This window comes from Aplysia californica, unplaced genomic scaffold (genome assembly GCF_000002075.1).
Source record: "Aplysia californica isolate F4 #8 unplaced genomic scaffold, AplCal3.0 scaffold00006, whole genome shotgun sequence".
Lineage (NCBI taxonomy): Eukaryota > Metazoa > Mollusca > Gastropoda > Aplysiida > Aplysiidae > Aplysia > Aplysia californica.
In genome coordinates, this window is record NW_004797276.1 from 1,526,935 (window position 1) to 1,550,200 (window position 23,266).

Consider the following 23,266-nt stretch of genomic DNA (forward strand, 5'->3'; position numbering starts at 1 on the left):
CACACACACACACACACACACACTCACACACACACACACACACAAACTCATGCTCGCACAGACTAACAGACACTCACCAATAGGCACACACTCACCCAATTCGTCGACTAGTTGTTCAAATGTACTGCACCCGAAATTTGTGTCCAATTTTTAGTCTGTGGTATCAGTTGATGCTTGAAATATCTTGTTTGAATTCAAATTCTAAATGTGTTGAAAAAGGCAGTAAAAGAAACATTATCACGGTTGCATGTCCTCAAAATGTGTTGGTTGAATTCAAATTCTAAATATATATGATGAAAAAGACAGAAAAGAAATATGATTATACGTAGGTGTACAACTGTTAAAAGAATGCAATACATGTAGGCCTTCTTTTTGTCTCTATTTTTATGAAAAATTTTGCTTTCTAGGCTTAGAACAGTTGAAAGCTTGGCAATGATATGCATTCTCCTCATCTCTCTTAGGGTTCCACTCTGAAGTAAAACATATTGTTTGTCTCTGTCAAAACCGACTTTTATAAACAGGTCAGTCAAAAAAAAAAATTAGTTGAAATGGGAATGAATTAAAGATGACAGCCTTCTGGTACATACATGGCACTTCTGAGCTTCCAAGTGTACTACTTAGTTTTCAAACGAACAATTGTTTATGTTTTTAACTTCCTGCAGTAATGAATATTTATATTCATTTCAGAGATGTCAGACTCAGATGATGATGATCTAGAAGATGCTCCAGCTTTCATAAAGAACGCCTCTCCTTCAAAGTTTGTTCTGTTTTTATGTTATGTTTACATAGCTGCCAACCAGTATGTTATATGTTATTAATGTTAACTAGGTGTTTAATACATTATTGAGGGTCTAAGTAAGTAGTTCTATTTTCTTGTAGAAGATACGCATTCTCTGTTTTCTAGCATTGCTCTTCACTGACTTTCTAAAGCGTAAGGAAAAATGTGAACTTTCAAGACCCGATTTGCAAACAATAGTGAAAACGAAGCCCGTAAAGTCAGTTGACTTATACTTTTGCTGCAGGTCTACTTTGAATAGCTTGAGTTGTTGAAGGAAGAAAAGTGTGTGTACACAGGATTTGGTGGGGAGTTTCCTTGCTCAATTCCAATTCTCACCATCTTTTATGTAGAATCAACTGGTTTTGAAAAGTTGGCAACTATGAGTTCCTTTTGGCACTTTCTAGCTTAAAATGTTTGCGTTGGTTTGGGTGTTTTTTTGGAGGGGGGGGGAGGGGTTGTATTTATAATCGTGAAGATATATCCTCTAGGGTGAGGTAACTGTTTCCTTTAAGAAAAACCCTGAAGACTACTGAATTTTTCATATTAAATGCTCTCATATCAGTATGTCAACTTTTGGTTTAATATGGCCCAGCATTTCAAACGCTGGGTATTTTTGATCCACAAGGGAAATCATGAGCATCTTGACATCCCTGAGTTATATGTTGACCTGTCACTTATCATCCGAAAGACAATTAACAGGGAGAGAAAAAGTTTACCTTATTTTGTCTTCATTACTTTTATATGGGTTCTTTTTCTGTCCTCAGCAGCTTCGAGTACATGTTATTAGTCCAGTCACTACTGAGCTCCCATCCTTCTGCTCGGTATCGTGTAATAGAATGTTAGGTTATGTCTTATTCAGCTGATTTGCCTTTAAAAGTTGGACATTGTTTGAGTTCAATGTTGATTGTGAGCTGGGAAAGAGGTCTAGCATATATGTTTTGGAGGAGTTGGAGAAAAACTTTGTGAATGTTAATAAATTTTGTTTTTGCACGGAAATATGCCTTACTATAAATCAGTTGAAATTTGTGGAGCTTTTTTAGGTTTTCATGAATCTTTTAGTGAAATCTCTGTAACTATAGGTTAGATCATAAATAGTGATAAGGCAAGGAGAAACATTGCCATTGATTTTTTTTAAAAATGTTTCATTATTCCATGTGTATATTCATTGTTTTTAAAACTTTTTTTGCCTTGTCAACTATTTTTTTTTGTTGCTATTTTTTAAGGACTGTACCCCAAAGCTCGTCAAGCTCTCCAGAAAAGGTAATAGTGGCTGTCATAAGAAATTTGTTTTTAACAATCTAGTTCACTACAGGCAGACTGTTTTGCTCCATGCTCTGGCTTAGGTATAGGAGAACAATATTCCCTATCTAATATGTATTTTACATTGTCTGTTATTGGTTGATTTTGAAATTTTATATATTTTTATCAAAATCTAAAGAAACTTCAGTTGGGGAAATAAAATTTGTTTACTTGTTTAAAAAAAATATTTTCACTGCAGCTAAACTAGCATGTCATTGCAGAAAAACACAATAATAAAACCAGTTTTTTTCCCCCCCATTTTAGGAACCTTCCACATCTTCATCACATTCTGGACCTAACAAATTGGATTTGCTGTTATCTGAGCAAAGGAAAGAGGTAGTGTACTCTTCTTTTTTTTTCTTTTTTTTTCATCAGTATACCCCCCCCCCCCCAATTATTGTGTCATCGCTTTTGATTTTACTACTGAAGCAGCTAATCATGTAACCTTAATAATATTTGTTTTAAAACTAACTCCTTCATGGTGTGTGTGTTTCAAACATTTCACTGTCAACCTGTCCTTTTTTGTGGCAAAACAAGGATATCTGTTTGTTAAGGGGCTGAAGGGTGCTACTAGTACTGCCTACTTCTTACTATCCCTCTGCAGTTGTCTTTCTTGCTTTTTCCTATTATGGTGTAGTTGCGCTTCTTTTGAACTCAGACTGATATCTGATCTTGTACATTTCCTATCTTTAACCATTCTTAATAATTCATGTAACAGTCTTAAAGTATATAAAATCTTAACAATTGCCCTAACAGATGCATAAATTTGGGTTCACTATAGTGTTAACGAAACTTGATATCTTGGTAAAATCTTCTTCTGAAATGCATCCATTTCTTCCAACACAGAATGCAGAGGAGGAATATTTGAGAAAAACCAAACTAGAATTGCTTGTAAGTATATCAAGTATCCATTGTTATGATTGTTTTTTAAAATATTTTAATAAGAGTTTTATAGCACTTGCAACACAATAAGGTCGTATAAGTTCTGAAGATTAGAGGCATAACAAGAGAGTAACAAACACACTCAGAAAAAGGAGGAGAGATAAGTGAAATAGATGTTTGTCAGGAAAGAAGGAGCAAACTACACCAGAGAACCCGCCAACCACCCACAATCTTGAAATCGAACAAGTGTTATGATTGGGTAGCTGTTTTTGAATTGTCAAAAGAACGTGTGAAGCTGGTTTATTTTTTCAGGTTTTGGCTTCTTCCAGAAATCTTTCTCTCGTTTAATTAATATTGTGTAAAAAAAGAACTTAAAATGCATAGTTAAATAAATTGTGAACAAGTTTTCTTTTTTGTTTGGTCTGAGGTCTTCATTAATGTTTTTGCTTTTGGATTTGTGCATTTCGAGGTTGAGAAACAACTTCAATTTCAATTACCATTTTGATAAACAGTTAGTACTTGAGGGGACCTACTTTAAGGCTGTACAAGGTTTCAATGATTCTTTTTGAAGTAATGGAAGATCGACATTTCATTAGCGACAGATTATGGTAACAAATTTTCATGTTTTAAGTTTACTCAGTTGTAAGAGTTACTTAGATCTTGAACTTCTGAAAAACGAAAGAAAATTTTACCCTAAATTGTTAAATAGATGTGCCTATTTGGATATAATCATTTTTTCTTGTGTCTATCTAGATCAAATAGTTTTGCTGTCCCTATGTCCCATAGTGTCAGGATTTATTACATTTTTTCATGAGAAAGTTCATACTATTATTTACTACCCATGAGGTTTGTCTTTTTATCTTGTATATTTATTTCGCTTTCCTGTTGTTTTTTAAAATTGTTTCAGAAAAACATTTCAGAAGGGTCACAAGAAGGGAGTGGTCATAATGGTAAGTTCTACTTTTATGAAACTAATCCAGTTGCACCTTCCTTTTATCTGTAGCAATTTTCTTCTACATATTTTGTGAGGAATTACTCATGTGTCATATCACATTGCATTGTTGCTGATTTTATGCAAGGGTAAAATAAACGAAATATTATGTAAGTAAGATAATGAAGACAGAGTGCCATGTGAAAACAAACACAAGGGTCGCCACCACTCCGAGAACAAACGATGCTTCTGTCGCAAGTTCACGTCTACGTCCATTGTTACCCGGTACGTTGTTTCAGATTAGGTAAACAAAACAGTGACCAGTCACTTACACACAATTTGTGCACGAGTTGTGGGTGGGGCTTATAGATTATGACGGATCACGCTACCCTCACCAGCAGTTGAAAATTTATTGTTAGGCCTACGCATTGGTCAACTTGGGTAAACATTCATTGGACGGACTAACAATAACAACAGGTGAATGAATTATGACCACCTGTCCACAGCGTGAGGGGCTGATTCAAAATTTTTTACTAAGCGTCGGACAATGAGTGACCACACTTGACCTCCTGAGGCTAGTAAATTTCTCTGTGGGTTGATGAAATAAGGTGGCTGCGGCCGTGTTGGACAGGTGACCGTTTTACACAGTTAAATTATATAGAAAAAAATGCCAGGGGGGAAATGGAATGTGGCGGTTTTAACAGGTGACCGTCATGGCAGGTTTGACTGTATTCCCCACAACTGTGAAAAGTTCTTTGAAAATTTTCTAGCTTAAAAAAATTGGAATACTCAATAATCCTGGTGATTCTCAATATCTTTCATTACAAACAGTTCTTTATTGCCTATTAGTGTCTGCCATTAACACCCACTTTTGTCCGTTTTTTATCGCTATGGCAGTGGATCACTTACTGTGGTTATTTATTTTTCCAGATGTGACGTGTGACAGTCTGGCTGAGGAACATGCAAGCCACATTGAACAGGTCAGCGTTGTTTCTGGCATGTTTGCTTTTGGAATTTGTGTAAAGAGCTCAGGGCATTAAACTTCTTAGTGTCGACAGATGATTTTAATTTTGTTCTGTGGTGTCACTGCTGATTTAATCAACCACTGAAATTTGAGTCTCTGCTTCGGTTCATTTGTCCATTTTTTTACATCGCCAAACATGTCATCGCCGTCACAATGAGCTTTACTTTCTATTCATATTCTATTTTCTGAAAATGTATAGGTTTATGGACTTTACTTCTTTGGTTCTGCCTTTTTTCAAGCATTTTTCAACATAATATGGTGAAATTATGTAATTTCCCCTGACACCACATGCTATTTGTTAGTGACATATGGAGGGTTCAACTTTTCTGAGTTTCTCTACCATACTTTGTGTGGGTTGGGGTGAAGGCAGAGTAGTTGATGTGAGCTTGTGCATGATGAATGTATACAATTTATACCTGAATGTTTTTTTTACGCACACACATTAACTCTGCTGAGCTTGCTAATCGGTAAGGGGATTTTCAATTGGTACAAATCACTTACTCCTTTCAAGTGGTCAGAAGATCAGAGCATCAGTTTGTATTGTAACAAGCTAGCCCATTCAAAGTATTCTTTCCCTTCACTTAAACAGCATTGTGACTTAAAATTAAACTGTTCAATAGTTTATTAAGATATTAAATCATAGAGACAATATCACCTAAAAATTCACTCTGAAGCCAAGTTGTGCCCCTTGAAATTGGTCTAAGAACCAGATCCCCTTAAAAACCCACTTTTTCTGTCTCCTGATTACCTGGTTCACAGGTGAAGACCACTTTTTATATATATATATGTGTGTGTGTGTGTGTGTGTGTGTGTGTGTGTGTGTGTGTGTGTGTGTGTGTGTGCCTAAAAAAAGGCACTAAAAGTCGCCACAGATGATTTTCAGCTACTGGCTGATAATTACAAAAAATCTCTTTTTTGGCCAAAACGTGTTTCCATTAAAAAAGGATAGTTCCACTATTTTTTAACAATGTATTAAAATGGTTTTCATTGATTTGACTTCTAAATATTCTATTTTGAATAATTTTGAGACTAGAGCTTTTTTTAAAGAGATAATGAAAACTACTTTTAGAAGGTGTTAAAATCTATTCTTGAAGCATGTTTTCTAATCCCTGCTATGTTTTACCATTGAATTCTAATCATGATATTGATGTTAACTGAATGCTAAATTGGAAATTAATTTGTCATGAATACATTAGAAACAATTGAATCATCATTTTTTTCAAGTTTGTATGTGTCTTAAACTTAAAAGCTAATTTTCTTAAAATTGGATCTTTATACCCTTCCTCACAAAATGTGTAATATATCTAAAAGTACTTGAGATATCTAAAAAATTCAAAAATTCCTATGTTCAGCATTGAATTTCCTATAAAGTGCAACCCTTAACTCAAAATGGTCATAATCCGATTTTGGTACCTTTCTTTAGGAACAAACACATACACACACACACAAATATGTATATATGTATATATATATATATATATATATACATATATAAATATATATATATATTAGAATATATTTATATCTTGGTTTTGAATCCTGTCACTCTTGGAATTTTAAAATGTGATCCGTTCAAAAGGGTTAAAGCTACATTGTTGCAGCAACTCATAATTTTGACTTGTAAAGTAGCAATAGATAGTTATTCTCAACCGAAAAAAATAGGAAAAGAAAGGACTTATTTAACACTTTGCCATCTTATTTTGGGGAAAATCCAAAGAAACTGGGTGGTAAACATCGCCAATCGGCAAGATGAGGCGGCAAAGTGTTAATCCTGCAGGAGAATTCTTACCTGAAAAATATGTATGAAAAATAGTAATACATGCACAAACAGTACGTGATACCGGATGTCTTAAAGAAAAGAGGACCCATTTATAGGGCAATAACTTGGTCATCTTTAGACCGATTTCCACGAAACTGTAAAGAAATTATATTCAACATTATATTTGTCAAAATGAAACAAATCAGCCGCCCTATTCGAAAAAAATCAAGCATTTAAGATTTCAACCTAAATAGAGCGAAACACAAAACTTTACAACTTTTTAAAACTCAATTATACTGTTCTATTTCAAATTTTGTGCATTGAAGAACAAATTTCTGCAAAAAATCATAGTACCAAATAAACCCAGAGAGGTGACAGCTACTTGCTTAGGGGTTGCTACTTGTACCATTGGAGATGCACCTTTGCCAGTCACTATGGTACAGTGTTCATGCTGAGCTGGGCTACCTTACCCTGCCAAGGCTGACACACACCAGAGAAGCCACTCATTCTAAAGCTGTTATTGACACTAACATTGTTTGTGTGAACCTGCACTCCCTAATCATTGGATTGTCAGACCTCATACTTTACATGGTGGTGTGGACAACCTTTGTTTGAGCTATGCAATGGAACCATCATAGAAGTGGCATCGGTAGCTTAGTGGTTAGGTTACCGGACTCGTAATCGTGAGTTTGCAGGTTCAGGGGTTCGAGCCTCAGCTCGGTCCAAGGTTATGTCCTTGGAAAAGGCTCTTTACACGAATTTCCCTCTTGGCTTGGCCCTTTCGGAGATGGATGTTAAACTCGGAAGTCCCGCCTCTTAAATAACCTAACAGTGTTGATACGGGTGTTAAACCTATACCAATTCACCATTTCACCATCAAAGAGAATTGCCAGTGTTGGATTTCGTGCCTTTTTCATATTTTTTTTATGCATACAGCATTACTTTGGTTTGAAAATGCTTTGTAGGACATTGTAGCAAGAATTTTTTTTTTCATTATGATGGTAACAGCACTCCCCCAAGCTAAGAATAGGAGGTATTCTTAGAAAACTGATTTCAGGCTGTCCCCATTTCAAAACAGACAACTGGAAATGAAAACAAATGAATGCCACTGTTCTCCCATTGTAAATTTTGTTTTGGTTCTTCTATTTAACCAGCTGGAGCTGAAGACCAGTGAGCTCCTCCATGTCCAGCCGGGTGTGCTCTTGTTCCATCCGGACAAATACTGCTGTGAATTTGATGAGTCCATCACTCCATCCCAGTGTGGCTTCATTTCCTCAGGGTCATCAGTGGACTCTTTATTAGCATCACTCACTTCTGGTAGTTATTTTTTTTTTTTAATTTGCAGTTTTTTGTGCTTAGTCTAGACTTTTTTATAAGGTACAATTATGTAAAGATCTTTTTATTAACACTTTGCAGTCACTTGGTGCAATAATGTGCCGATGAAAATTATCCGTTCCGGTCGAAGAATTTGTTGCAGTCACTCTCCTGGCTGGGTGACCAGATGGGATATTTTGTAGTACTGGCTGTGTGACTGCAAAATGTTATGAGTTTGGTTAGTAAATTTTTACTTTCACTTTCTAAACTGAAAATTACCTTTTCAGATTTGAACTTTTTAATGGGAGTTTATGATTGATGTCCTTAACCATTAAGTCGGGAGTTATATATTCCAGATGTTTGATGTGTTGATATTGTCAGTCTGTTTGTGGTTTTCATTCTTTTGTTCAGAGAATTGAACGCGGCAGTCATGGAATAGGGAAAAATAAGGGTACTTGGTATGAAATTATTTAAAAGATACACATGGTATATTGTACGTGCTTTTTTTCTTTTACACCTTTTCGAAAGTATTTTTGTGTGTATTTCTAATTCTAAATTTTCTTTGCCTTTACAATCACAGAGAGGCTCTGCACAGTACTACTGTCAAAAGTTTTGGTAACATGCTTTAACAGAGTGTCCCATTCCAATGTTGTCATGCAGTGGCTGTTTCTTCTCAGTGAGTCCACCCTCTTTGGGCTTAGTTATTGTTGTTAGGCAAAGGAGTCGTACTAAATTTTACTTTCCTCATTGTGAAGGCCAAATTATTCATTCAATATCTCTTCTCAAAGTGAGAGACAGAGAAGGTGTGTGTGTGTGTGATTGTGTGTATGTGTGATTGTGTGTATGTGTGTGTGAGAGAGAGAAATTTTTTTTGGAGAATGAAATCATACTGAAATTTTTTCTTCTGAACCAAATAGCTCAGTTATAACGAAAAATAAGCATTATGTTTTTTCAATGTGCTTTGTTTGACGATCTTAAAGTGAGTGCTTTGTTGACGTTTTATGGAATATAATCCTGTTGACGATTATTATGAAGTGCATTATTACCCATAATGAATTTTGTTGTCAGTCTCAAAGAAAATGTATGAAACTGAATGAAACCAGTATACAAATAAGGGTTAAAGAACTTTGGAGCCTCTTTATGAGTTCATTTTACACAGATATTTTTTGTCTTGTGACTTGTTCTGAAAAGAGCTATTTTTAGTTCATAGCGCTATATGTTAGACATCGTGGTGATATCAGGCACTTGTCAATATAATGAAATCGAAAAAAGGCTTCTTCCTGTCAGTTTGGACATTTTTATTGAATTTTTATTTTTTGGCTCAACTCCTTTTATGTAAGTCTATGTTAATTTTACTAAAAAATATTGATTATAGACACAAAATATGTCTTTTTTCAGGTTTCCAGGACTCTTAAGCAATTGAAGTCACCCAACTTTGGTGGCCGTTTTCTTACTAATTTTACGACTGAAACTAGGCAACCCCCACTTTCTTTAATCACAATTATTTCAACTTGTATTCGAGATACCGGTATATGGGTATTTTTTCATTGAAAGCTAGGCAAATGAATATACTTTCAGATTATACCAATAACTCCACATGCCCTAAAATTGAGGAGCGCCTAATTCCAACGCTTTGTGACAGATATATATGAGTAGGCATTCTTCTTTTCTTTGTCCTGCAAATCTAATGTTGAGAATGTAGTTTTTATCTTATGTTACCTTTCACTTCCAACGGCGCAGATCTCGTAGGTCCCCGGGCGCCCAGCGATTACTGTGTCTTGTCTCTGTTACTGCTAGGACTGACGCTCTCTCCTCTCATGTTGAGTTTTTAGTCTCCAGTCGATCTTGTTTGTACTCATCAGTGCACGAGGAAAAACTGCTACCCATGCATCACCAATTGGCCAGAAAGTCGCCCCCCCGAAACAAGTCAGGTTTTGGGGACGTGAAAGGCTAAAATATCGGCCCTACAATAAGATTTGTTTCATTTCTGTTTTGTTTTGTAATAACTTATGATGGCTTTAGACATGTTCTGTGAAGAAAATATCACTATTATCATTTTCTCTTTGTTCAGTGTCTGTGCATAGATCACCAGTGGTCAAGCAGTTCTGCTGTAATAACCTGATGGACATACTGCAGCAAACAAAAAACCAGCCGATGTCACCACAAGGCGTTTTGGTGCAGACTTGGTGCCCTACAGTTCTACTGCTTTTAAAGTTGTTAGTCAATCTTGGTATGTATAGTGTGACATGGGGGGAAAAGAATTATGTTTGAAGTAATATGTTTGAGATGTAGCATTTCATGCTTTTATGTTTCAAGGCTTCTCTTTTGTATTCTAAGGGTCTGTCTCTGTTGTTTTGTTTTTTTCGGTTTTTCGTATGAGTTTTTTAAAGCTAAAAACTTTAGCTGATATGGGGGTGTGTCATGACCATGTAACAATGTACGTTCTGGATACAATGCTTAAAAAGAGTTTAAAATAAAGTTTTAGGTTAGGCTCAGATAGGTCAATTTATGGATGGGGAGTGTTTATAAAACACAGTTTAAACATTAATATATGCTTTGTATGGAGAAAGTACATTTTTCATGGTGTACAAAAGATAGTAATTAATTCCATCTTGCCTTTTTCGCATTTTTGTACTACAACCCTATGATAGACAAGCTAATTATATAAAAGTAACTTGTCCCACTTCCCACAGCTTTACTTGGATGGCCACACCAATAGTCATGTTATCTCATAATAGTGAATTTTTTAAACCTGTGCAATCATCTTTTTCAAGTTGAGCAGCAGGGTTCTTGAATTATAGCAATTTGTCTTAGATTGTTTTGTTTTTAAAAATATTTTCTGCAGGAGCTGATGCTAATACTTTGCTGGGACATCAAACACTGTACTCTGCTGCTGAAGTCAGGTTATCTATATTCCAATATCTTATTTGTTTTGTGAAAGAACTGTGACTGTTAACTTGTTAACAGAATGTTTCTATGCATTGCTAACTGAGATGCATTCATGAGCTCTCTTTAGAAGAAATCAAGCCCTCTTTATTACCAGTGTGCTAAAAGTTGAAAGTATAGCAGTAACTGCGAATGTACAGTGCTGTGTGTCAAATATCTCTTTGGTCTGTGTACTATCATTCTGTGTTTTCTTTTTAATACTTATACTTTGACCACGTGGGTGGTTGGCGGGTGCTCTGGTGTGGTTTGCTTCTTCTTTCCTGTCAAACATCTATCGTCCTTATCTCCCCTCCTTCTTTTTTGTGTTTGTTACTGTCGTTGACCAGATGACAAGGACATGTGGTTAATTAACTCTTTTTATCCGGGCTACGAGTATACTCGTAACGAGGACCAATCCGGGCTACGAGTATACTCAGAACAGCGATACGGTCTTGTCAATTACCAAAATACGCTAATACGGCGATGCTAGCTCTGTCTGAATATTTAAATTTTCCAATGAACAGTGGTTTCTTTGTTTTTGATGGGTGCAGAAGCTTGAAAGATTTCTCGAAAACGCACGTTCACGACCGACAAAGTACTTTTTGAAGTGACGCTGGGTAGTGAGGGGGAATGATACTAATTTGATGACGGTGACTCTGAATCAAGTGCTGTAAATTCCGTTGTAGATGATAACTAACAGAACTTAGGCTCATCTAATAGCGATTCAGATCATTGTGAAAGGGTAAGTACTGGAATTCGTGCCAGATCGATGGGTAGCGCTAGATCTACAAAATCCAATGGGACGTTGTGTGTGCGGCAATCAGGGTCAAGTTGGAGGGGGGAATACACCTCAAAATCTACATTGTGCAATTGGTGTAATTCTTAACCACATACATTTACAAAAACTACATTCAATTTCTAACATAACTGCCGAATTTCCTTAAAACCTAAGAGTAAACATAAAAAACAGAGCACTTTGAAATATACACCCTGAATTCCAACTCATTTGGCGCGGCAGCCCCAGGATAAAAAGAGTTTAGGGAGGCATTGCGCTGCCAAGAGTGCAATGCTTGCAGCTAAAGAGATTTGAAAACAACAACAACTGTCTTGTAACACCTCTCTAATCTTTGGCACTCATATGACCTTATTGTGTTGCAAGTGCCGTAAAAGTGTTACTAAAACTTAAACTTTGACCACCAGGCCATGAGCAGGGCATTAAATTTAAATCATATCTTTTTGATTTCTCCTTTTCAGTCAGACTTTGATTTCAGAAAAATCGGATGTTAAAGGCGAACATATACAGCAAAGTGGATCCTTCTGCCCAGAGAATTTGGGTCTTGTGCTGAATGTGTTAGCTGTCAGTCTTCAGTCCAGGTATTGTAAATAAATAAATTCATGGTGGATTGAGTAATTAACCCCTTCACTGCTGTGTGAACGTGTCTCATACTGACTGATAATCTGTCGCACAGTGCTGTGTAAATGTATCCCATACGGTTGTTCAAACTCATGTATTGTTTCGTTGATATTTGAGGTTCTACCTAGTTTTGAATAAAGAGAGTGACATCCTTTGAAAGCTTATCATTTTAGCTATGAGGTCATATCTATATATAGACTATTGGACGGAAAGGGCGGGTTCTACAACACAAAAACAAAGAAAGCGAGGTGTGTTGTTTTTCTTACACCTACTGTGCAAAGGCCGGCATGTCGACAGGGAAGGCTTGCCGCCGTTCTTTACACTATTTACATCGTTATAGCCTGTTCTACCCGAGTCTTGGCTGTGGATAAAACAATTTCTTCATTTATTGTCTTTCTACTGATATGTACAGGGTGATCCCAAAAAATCTAAACTTCTTTTTTTTCTGAATATCTCGCGCAAAATTTGTACTAGAATGTTGTAATTTGAAATGCTCAAAGTCACACACACTGTAAACTTTACAGTATGCAGTTGTTACTGCAGACAGTACGGGGTAGGATGAGGTTGTCCAAATAGCATTTGTAGAGTTAACTTATCCTGAAAGGTGAATATGGGCTTTGCCAAGGAACCAAATGTTCACGTTTTCCAATATGATGGAGGAATCATGAACACATTGTTATCCTCTGATCCATGTGAGCTTCACGAACAGGAAAATGGTACAGTCGTAGATGAAGATCTACCTTGAGAATGCAGATCGTTGAGGTGTAGGAAAGTCCTTGCTGCAGACATTGTCTACGGACAGACGTCTCTTTGGGCTATTTACTGAATGCTGCTCCCTGGTGACGTTTAAAGGTGTGCAAACGGTGTATGTTTAACTTGAAGTGGTCATTTTGCCTGGGAATTTTTACTTCTGATTCTCTACAGGTCCTAACAGATGGACCATTTTCACCCTTGAAATCAAAGGAGGCCTTTAGGACACTTTAACATTATTTCCACACCTTGTGCGAAACTTATAAATGAGCTGGTGGTGAGGAAATGTTCCATACAAAAAGCTCTCTGCTCTTTACTAATCTTAACCATGATCTCAACAGGCAAAGGGAACTTGAGAAAAACTATCTGCAAACTTCTGTTGGTCTGTTAGACTACTGTAGCTTGCAATATAGTCAAATCTTTGGGACTTTTAGTGGTAGGCCATATATATTTACACAAAAAAATGTTTTTTATATTTTTAATCTCCCCGTAGTTTGATGAGAAGCGCAAGCTTTGTTACCCATATAATGAAGCTAAGTGTGTTGTCTTTCATACTCACATCGTGTGAGACAGAGCTAATGCATAGATTCGGAACACTTGTTCGGTCTTAGTTCTTTCTAGTTGTTTACATTGCTAATGGATTGAATTAATGCAGGTCTTGTCAGTGGATGAATTCATCTTATCATTAATTTTTCTATTGGTATACATTTTACCGATCTGTCTCTTTTTATAAGTGAACAACCGTCGATTAAAGATTGTGATCTGTGAGATTTTGCACATGGTAGAATTTTTCTCAGCATGTGGGGTTCATATATGATTATATGGTTAGCAGTCAACGGATTAAGAGTCATTTTACATTATTTGTATGTTTCCACATCACACAACATTAGTTTGCTGATCCTCAAGTAGTTATGTAAAGATATGAACTCCTGTGTAAGAAAGTAACCATTTCCTTCAATAGCAAAAGTATATTTGACCTTTTATAAGTGGAGTTACGCATTTTGTGGTTAGAGTACTTTATTGTTACTTTCTTTGTGCTCTACAATAAACTGTTTACCTAAAAAATCTCTGTAAATAAATTTTGTATAAACAGGCATAAGCCTGAAAACAGCTCTGGTTTATTGAAAAGTATTTTCTGAGTTTGTATAGGATACCAGATGTCTTACTAAATTTTGAACTTATAGGCGCCTTACTGTGTATTAGTACTCATTATCCAAGTGTACTTGTTTTATATATTTGAATTTATTATTTGAGCTTTTAGATTTGGAACATATGTGCTTGAAGTCATATGCAGAAGAATATCGTATTCATAATTTATCAAGGCAATGCTATATTTAATATTGCCGTATTCTTTCTTGTATCTGCACAGACCCAGTCTTTCAAAAGAAGAACTTCATATAATGTTTTACATGGTGGCCAAGACTTCGTTGGATCCTGCTTTACAAAAGTAAATACACAAGTGCTGCTTGGATTGTCATGTTCATGTTCCATGTAGAATGGGCTTGAAAAATAGTTAAATGCTGTGCTGTTGTTGATAACAGTGTGTATGCCCTATTTGTCCTTGTGTTAAAAACAGGAACAAAGAAATATTAATGCATCTATAACTGTGACATAATAGCTGAAGCAGTTTTTTATTTTTTTTAGGGGGGGGGGGATTCTAAATGCAGCTTTTTATTGTGTTATACATTAAGATTATTAATAGTGATGCTCCATAAGTTCTCTTGTTCATTGATGTTGGTCTTCGTTTTATAGTTTATGTATGGTAGATATAAAAGTCCTAATAAGTCAAGAGAGGTAAAGTGACTAAAATATTTGGTATAGTTAAAGCAAATGGTTGTATTGTGGTAGATACTCTTATCTTTTATGTTTCTTGTCTGTCTAAGGACTTAATACAGAAATATATGTGAGGCAGCGTGGTGGAATCAGGGTTTCGTCAGTTTTTGGGCATGTAGAGTTATTGATATCATCTTAAAGCTTGTTCACTTGTCTTTATTTGGATGAAAAATATATCCATTTATCTTGAATACAAGTCGAGATATTTGCGAATGAAGGAGGCAGGGTTACCTGTTTTCAGAGGTAAAATTAGTGACAAAATGGCCGCCAAAGATTAGTTATCTCCTTAGCTTAAGAGTCCGTGGTAATAGAAAATTAACTTTTTTTGTGCCTTTAACTCATTCGCTACGCCGAGCCGTGGGGGGCGGCGCGGCTAAAGTGCCGTCAGTACGCTAAGCCGCCCCCGGCGGCTCGGGCGGCTCGAGAACCGACGTTTAATTTTAGCTTGGTTTCTATTCCAATCCACATATCCATGTTAAGATAAAGGTCATAATATAAAGTTGACTTCCGGGTCAAGCGTTTCCACCGAAAATCGGAACTTTTGATTCAATTGTGAAACACGATTTCGAAGTTTATGCGACATTGTTTTATCGCGAAGCCGAAATTATAGCCCAGACACCAGTCTTAGTACTTTTACACAACAAAATGTATCATTATTTTGCTCACTAAAGAAGTGTAGGACTCTTATTTATAATATTGATACTACTAGACTCAAATTGCCAGTGCACTGAAATTGAGAAATCAATATTTTTGAGTGCTTGATCTAGGCCTAAATCTAAATAGTCAAAATATTTTTTTCTCCCCAAAATCACTACTTTTTGGTGAATTTACTCAAAAAGTACCCCCCAAGACATGTATTGGTTTATTCCAAATGCAATTCTGAATAAATCCATATAAGATACGAGTATTTTTTTCTGTTTGGGATCCTTTTTTCAAAATTATTATAAAATTCTTTTTTTTTCAATATCGGAGGTTATGATCCAAATGTACAAATATTATGGAATGTATGTAAATAACTGCTCATTTTTCAATATTTTCCTGTTCTATATACAATTATGGTTATTTTGATGTATAATTTGACTAGGTGCAAACATATTTTTTGAGTTTCATCTGAGATTGTAAATTGTTTGTTTTCAAATTTTATCCGCAGCCAATCACAATTGTGTTGCATAATCGCCTCTTACAGGAACCAAAGTTGAAAAATACTCAAATAAACAATACAGATGTATTCTACAAATCATACTGAAAATGTTGGTATATAATATGTTTATATTTATTTGAATTTATGGCCCCCAAGACCTGTGAACTGCGCACTAGTCATCATCTCATTTCGCCCTCCTGAAAAAATTCGTCCACAAGCCGAAAATAATACGTAGCGAATGAGTTAAATAACATTTTTTAGAAAAATCCACACAGAAATTAGTTCTTTAGTGAGCGTGAAAGGTGTTGAGCCGAAAAACAAAAATTTGACCCAAAAAAAGTTTGAAAATAGGAAAGTCAGTATAATATGCTCTGAACTTAAAGTTTTGTTCATAAAAATGCTGGCAAAGTGTCAGTGTGCAACGGTTTTCTTCCTCAGTTGTTTGCAGCGTGAGCTACAAGTCTGTTTTAGTTCCATTCTAGAGTGCTTCAGTGATGCTGACTGGCCTTCTGTTGTGAGTTTGTGCATACTGTAACATACAATAGTTTTCAATCATGTGTCAAGATGTTGTGGGTGTCAAATGCGGGTTAATGGAAATACAAATAGGTACACCGAAAAAGTTGTATCAAATGTGTCCAGAAAACTTCTCTTCAGTTCAGGAGAGGTGGATATAAGGCAACACTCCTTGTAATTATTATGTACTGATAATGATTATTGTTTTGTTTTTTGTTCAACATTATTTTTTTACAAAATAAATCATGCAAGGTTTGGACCCTTCAACCAGCAGTGGGTTTAATTAATACTGGGTGCCCATTGGCATCATGGATTCAGTTCAGTTTGGTTTTGTTGGTTTGGGGCTAACCAGATTGTCCTCCACGGGAGGGGCAAAACTGACAAAACAGACAAAACTGATGATGACCTTCCATAACAAACAGGTTTGTTTTCAAGGTCGCGCTTCAGGTGATTGGTTTGGGCAGTTGATGTATTTATAGTATGCACTGAAGCTGCCAGAAACTGAACAGAACCAAACCGAACAGATCCTCCAATGGGCACCGGGTATAAACTAGACATATATGCTTTTTGCCGTTTACAAATTCCACTGATACAACTGTTGACAATTTTTCTCAATTTGCAACTCCCAACCCTGGACCATGAGCAGTGTTTCATGGCTCACCACTTCCTGCTTCAAAACCATACCTACTTTTGTAACAAGGGAAACTAAAATCTCAGGCTGAAGAATGATCTTTTTTAGCCACATGTTGGGATAGATAATTATTTCCTCTTTATTTTCGTATGTAATTCACGTGGCTAAAATTGCAAATTGAACTCGAAATCTTTAATTTGTCTGATGGTAAGCAGAATCAGAAAGTAGGTCACAGATAGGGCCTGGTCCACGTGAGGAAAACCCCCCAGTAGTGAAAGACTAAATCTCATGTAGTCTAAAGCTCCACTGTATCTTTTTGTTGTTAACGAGAATTATATTATTTTCCAGATACCAGAGTTGTGCAGAAATTTGTCCAGCATAAGCAGCCACCACCATGACCAGGCCTACCTGGTAGAACTGCTCACCTCTGGCCTGAGGGGCGAAGAGCTCCAGACCAGGCTGGCCTATGTGTTCCTGTGCCTCCAACTGGCTCCAGATGATGGAGATATGCCTCCTTCAGAGCTGCCAAAGGTTAAGGCAAGTAGCCCAGTAATGAAAAATATGAAAAGTTTTAAACTTTATTGTAGTTTTTCCTAATCTTTGAACTTTTCTTTTTTCCCAACAGTCCATAGTTGAAGTGGGATCTTTCAACAATGAAAGAGATTGGTACTGTGTTCACATAAACATACTAGATTTAAGTGGTAATATCTGTATTCTTTTCTATGCATTACTGTCATTTGAGTTCAATATATTTCAATGGAAAATGTCACTTTGCACTCTGCTTCATATTGTTTACAACTTTGGTCTTTTGGAAAAATAAAAGGTTGAGTGAATGGTAGTCATTAATTGTGATTAAATTTTTGTAGTGTTTTTAGTGCTATATATTTTTATTTCTCAACCAGTTTATCCTTTGATGATGGTTATTATGATTATTATACCTTGCTCATAAGGTACATTCAAATACTTCATCACTTGATTTTCAATTTTCTTTACCTATTTCAGCTGACAGATATTGCGTGGCTTGGCCGGACTCCAGACTTGAAGCAGCCATCCACTCTGACCACATCAATCTTGCAGCTGGTCAATGATGACCTGTACAGAGTGTCCTCTCTGTTGCGCTTGCTTGATCTCTGTGTGGGAAATGAAAGGAACAGGGCAGCCAAGCCTAAGGTTGGGAGAGTAAAACTTATTGTTAATGCTATGCAGTGTTCTCATTCTCAAAGTGCTATTTGATGAATACTGTGAATTTGATCATTTTATTTATAGTTGTGTTGAGCTCAAGGCACTATTACTAGATTCAAACGTTCTCTTTGAAGACAGATGTACATTTGTGATTTACTTTTGCTGTTATTGATAAGGGTGCCACTTTTTCTGAAGTTTATGAGTTCTATGGGATTTGCTGTCTGCAGTTTTTTTCCTCTTCGACTTTTTTGTATGTATTTGATATCAGCTTGTTTTTCTCTGCACTATCTGAAACAACCTCAATGTATTGACACAGATTATTGGGTTTTTCAAAAAGATACTGTGGTCAGGCTAATACTCTACCTTTTTTGGCATTTGCCATTACTAAAACTCTTAATTCGTGGACAGTATTGCGTACAGACATATCTCAAAGACCTCCAAAAATGACTAACGTCTGTAGGCAATACTGCCCGCGAATTATATGTTTGAACTTGGACATAGTTCTTCCATTTCTCAGATTTTATTAGTGGTAATTTTTTTAGTCTAAAGTAAAGCTCACCCCCCGGGGCAGTGCTACTGACTGAAGTGTCTTTAGGCCATTCCCAAATGGGGGACAGTAACATGTTCTTATACACAGTAGAATTGTAAATTGTAAATGGGCTGATTCATCAATGTCATGCTCATAACTGTGCCTGAACTGCAACAGGGAACTGCTGCTTTTTCTTTCCTAATCCTTACTATCGTCATTTTTCCTCTTTTTTTTGGTATGTTCGTCACACTCTTTTGACCCGCTATTTCCGGGGTGCCTTGATAGTCGAAGCAGACTTTGTGCTGTTGAAGCTAGAGAGGTGAGCAGAGTAAGTCAGATTCCCTGTAAAGACTTCTCTGTTGACATCCACCCCTTGGTGCTCATATGACCGTATGCAGTTGCAAGCGCAGTAAAACCTCTAACAAAAACAAAACAAACAAAAGTAAAGCTAAGTTGAGCTTCAGCTTGTATATAATTGGGCTAATCATAATATGAATAAACTTATGTACAAGTTACATGTCAAATTTATTTTTTCTTGTATTGAATTTCTGTATTTCCCACTTTGGAGGTAACAGTGATAACTAGACTTCTGAACTTCACAAAATGTTTGATGTTATAGGAAGTGTACTAAGCACAGAGGTTTCTGTGTAGGGCAAGGTTGTATTTTTTAGAAGTGAACCGGCTTTTATACATTTGTACAAACAGAGGATGTTTCAGAGAATTTTTTGATAATAAAATGTATATTTGTTGTCACATGCTGAGTGATGTAAGACAATGTTGAAAAAGATAGTTTTTGTAATGAACAGTTCTTATGATTATGAGAATGTGCCACCATATAATATTAATACAGAGGTATTGATATTAGAAATTAATGACTTTATCACAAGTTATAACTAATTATTCTCTCTTTGTTTGATGGGAGAAGACAAACAAAGCTGCATAATAAAGAAAACAATCAATCCCATTTTTTATCAACCCTTCAGGAGGAGTTACAGTATCTGTTGGGCCAAGTAAAACTCATTATTAAAGGCATCAGAGACAACATACTTCAGCAGGATCTTTCCAAGGTAATGCATGCTGCCTTTTCAACCATAGGCAGACTTGATTATTCTACAATACTTTTTACCCATTTTTCATGTTTGTTATTAGTAGGATAAAAAGTGCTTCTTGTTGGAAAATATGGGTTACAATTGCGTACTACGTGCTAAGCATGCGTTTAAAGATTTACACTCTTTAACAAGTAATGTCATGCATCTCTTTATTTGTAAACTTTGTCAAATGATTTGATGAAAACACCTTTGTTGGTGGCTGCATTGTATTGCCCTGATTCATTTAAGGTACTGCTCTATTTCTTGCTCAAGAACACTTTCTAGAGACTTCCAGTATACAGGCTATATTACTGACATTGCTTGATATTTTGGGCTTGAATTGTCAGATTCTCCCTCTTTTGGATCTCTAAAACCCCTGGTTCTGTTCTCTAAATCATCAGTGTCCAGAAGTCCATATGGCTTGTAAATTTTAATTACGTCCTTTTCATGTTTTTTTTTTCTCTACTGGCTTTTTTCATGTTTTGCTCCCTTCCTGTTTTGAACTCGCAGTCACACTTTTGTTTTTATCTGCTGCACGTTTCTGAAATTGTGAAATTGTTGGTTCATAGGTTTGAATTTGAAAAATCTTGTTATGACTTCCTTCTTTTAAAATTGTACTTTTAGTATATGTTCTTAAACTTCCCTGTCAACACTGAAAGTTTGAATTTTGGATTCTCCTTCAGAGATTGTTTCCTGTGCATTTCCACTTAAGTATCTTGGAGAAAACCCCCCCCCCCATGCAAATACTGACTCTTTGTGAGATTTTGGGTGGGGCACAACATTCCTGCTAAATTTTCAAATATGATGACTATCATTATAATGTGTTAAATAATTGTAGTGTTTGAGTACAATGTTACACATTTATGGCTGCAGAAATAATCTTTTTTGTAGTTAAGGAATTACAGTGATTTACCCTATTAGCACAATAATGCCTATTTATTAGCATGGTCTTATCAATTTCAACTCTACAGATCAAAGATATTTTGTCACGTATGAAAGTGAAATGGTCCTTGACTCTCCATAACCAGAGAAGTGTTCAAGTAAGTCAACACAGTTTATATTATGATAAACTAATTGGACCTTAGTTACTGTACTTAACAGAATGTACCCTGGCATTTTGTATGGAAGTGCATTCTATGCCTTGTGACCCACAGATTTATAGTTGATTGAAGGAACGGTAAAATCTAGTTTTTTTTCTCTTGTGTGGCTGGAAAACTGCTGTTTGTTGAGGATCAGTTACTAATTAGACTTGCTGTAAATATACAGTGGATTTCGTTGAGCATTCTCTAAAACTAAAAACTGAGAATACAACTAAACCAAAGAAAGCCCAGCGGTCTTGCAGATTTCTGTTTAAGCAAGCTCCACTGCATTATATTTATAAGTTGTGCTTTATTTTTCTGTTCTGCTCTTACCTGTTGGGAATGATATGAAGCTCTTTGGCAGATTCACACATTAACTCTCTCACTATTGGTGGACAGTTTAACTCATACAGTGCTGAGCACTCCAGCAGTGAACTGCCCTCATATACTGGGCAGTTTTGTTATAGCAACATGAAATAAGGGCTACCAACAAAAATCAGTCAAAACTAGCCGGCTCAATTGCTGTTGGAGCAGAAAAAATTGCTCCTTGACCTTTACCATTATGCGTCATGATTAGTAAAATAACTTGGTATGGATGAGATAGACTAATTCTTTCTTAAAGATTGTGAGGCAGAATGCGAGAATACTGGTCGCTAGTATGTGGGCGGGGCCCAGGGTTCATGAGTATTCTCGTCCGTAGCACTGAATGAGTTAATCTGCTAGTAGTAGGTCGCTGCGGTGTCCTTGTTGACTTGAATGTTTGTAACTGAGCAGTTATTTCAAATCCATCAGTCCACATCGAAAATCACTGAATCTGTCTGTTCTAATCTCAAAAGAGGTCTTCTAAAGAAGGAAGAAGCATAACAGTATTCATATGAGCGAAAAATTATAAAATTTGTTGTTGTTTTCCTTCTCAGCTTCCATCAACACTCAAGATGGCTGAGCCAGGCTTTAGGCCATGTGGTATAAATAAACACAAGCCCTAAAAAAATCCTGTTAAAAATTTTTTTTTTCATTGAAGATAGGGAGGAGAAATATTCATGTTGGTGTGTGGTTTTATAAACAGCTGGCATGATAGTTGTGAGAATATTCTTTTGAGGGATTTTTCAATTTTTGAACGACTCGCCTCTCTCAACTTCCGTGTTAGATTGATGATATTCGCAATAACGTTTCAATATAGTGACTTATTGGAATTTTTTTTGTAACTCTGAAATCGACCCACTTTGAAAAACCCTCAAAAGAACAAGAATAAGTATACAGACTCAAGACAAGCCATGTTTGTTATTTAAAATAAACCTGAAACATTGGAAGTGGCTTTTCAAATGGTTTATAAAAATAAAACTACCATTGTTTTTGCCACAATTTACTTTGCAATCTGTTGTTACCTAGGGGATTTCTTCTTGTTACAGCAATCCTTCTGTGCCTACTACTGCTACATGACAATAGCAGTCCTTGTCCCTTTCATTGCCACTGACAAACCCCTTAAAACTGATACCAGTCCCTTTCATTTCTTTCCAATCTGAGAATTAAAATTGTCAGAATTGAGATAAGCTTGGCCCCATGAAGTTTCTTGCTAAACTGAAATAATTTTGACTGTCCTCAGAGGAGTGTTTTTGCTTGGGCCACAGCCACCACCCACCAGCCTGTATTGGAGGAACGGCTGAGGAATCGTATTGTGTCAACTGAGATAGATGAAGATGTGGATGAATTGTAACTGTGTATGTAATGTTAACACATTACACCCTAATTCGCCCGGGATTGCCCGGGAATTCCCTTAAGCGCTCCACCCTGACTCTCCCGGGACCGCCCGCACCGACCCAGCGTCTTTAGAAACGAAATCTCACCTTGGCGAGACACTGGGACCGAGATTTTGATTTGCATAGTTATTGCAAAAAGTTTCTTCTTTCGTTTGATACCAAAACGAAATTTTTCGGGGCAGTAGTTTTTTTAGTATTAGAGCCTAACGAAGTATGATCGCGTTACCGACACTTCGAAGTGTCTCGACTTGTTGAAAACCGACACAATTGAGTTCGAATAAGGAAATAACGATGGATTTGAGCAAAAACAAGCATATGGCAAATCATATGACTCAGATTTTGATGAAAACATTGTAGCAAGAGTTTGGGGCGATTCGGATTGATCAGACGTAGAAAATCTAGAATTTAGATCTAAGGCCCTACCGCGAGGCTGAGAG

General features: G+C 36.3%; 1 protein-coding gene across 1 annotated transcript in view; it reads left to right on the forward strand.

The window, feature by feature from the left end:
* Positions 1-23,011, forward strand: part of LOC101854456 (SMC5-SMC6 complex localization factor protein 2) — a gene marked incomplete in the record, with an annotated part of 29,075 nt that extends 6,064 nt beyond the window's left edge. Inside the window, 18 exon segments of the mRNA XM_005089434.2 lie at positions 688-757; positions 2,002-2,038; positions 2,342-2,413; positions 2,924-2,968; positions 3,867-3,909; positions 4,821-4,870; positions 7,828-7,990; positions 8,568-8,663; positions 10,059-10,217; positions 10,833-10,890; positions 12,167-12,286; positions 14,446-14,523; positions 16,489-16,564; positions 17,543-17,731; positions 18,197-18,364; positions 19,889-19,972; positions 20,965-21,033; positions 22,676-23,011. Of these exon segments, the coding sequence (XP_005089491.1) occupies positions 688-757; positions 2,002-2,038; positions 2,342-2,413; positions 2,924-2,968; positions 3,867-3,909; positions 4,821-4,870; positions 7,828-7,990; positions 8,568-8,663; positions 10,059-10,217; positions 10,833-10,890; positions 12,167-12,286; positions 14,446-14,523; positions 16,489-16,564; positions 17,543-17,731; positions 18,197-18,364; positions 19,889-19,972; positions 20,965-21,033; positions 22,676-22,786 (1,688 nt within the window).
* Positions 23,012-23,266: the final 255 nt, after the last annotated feature.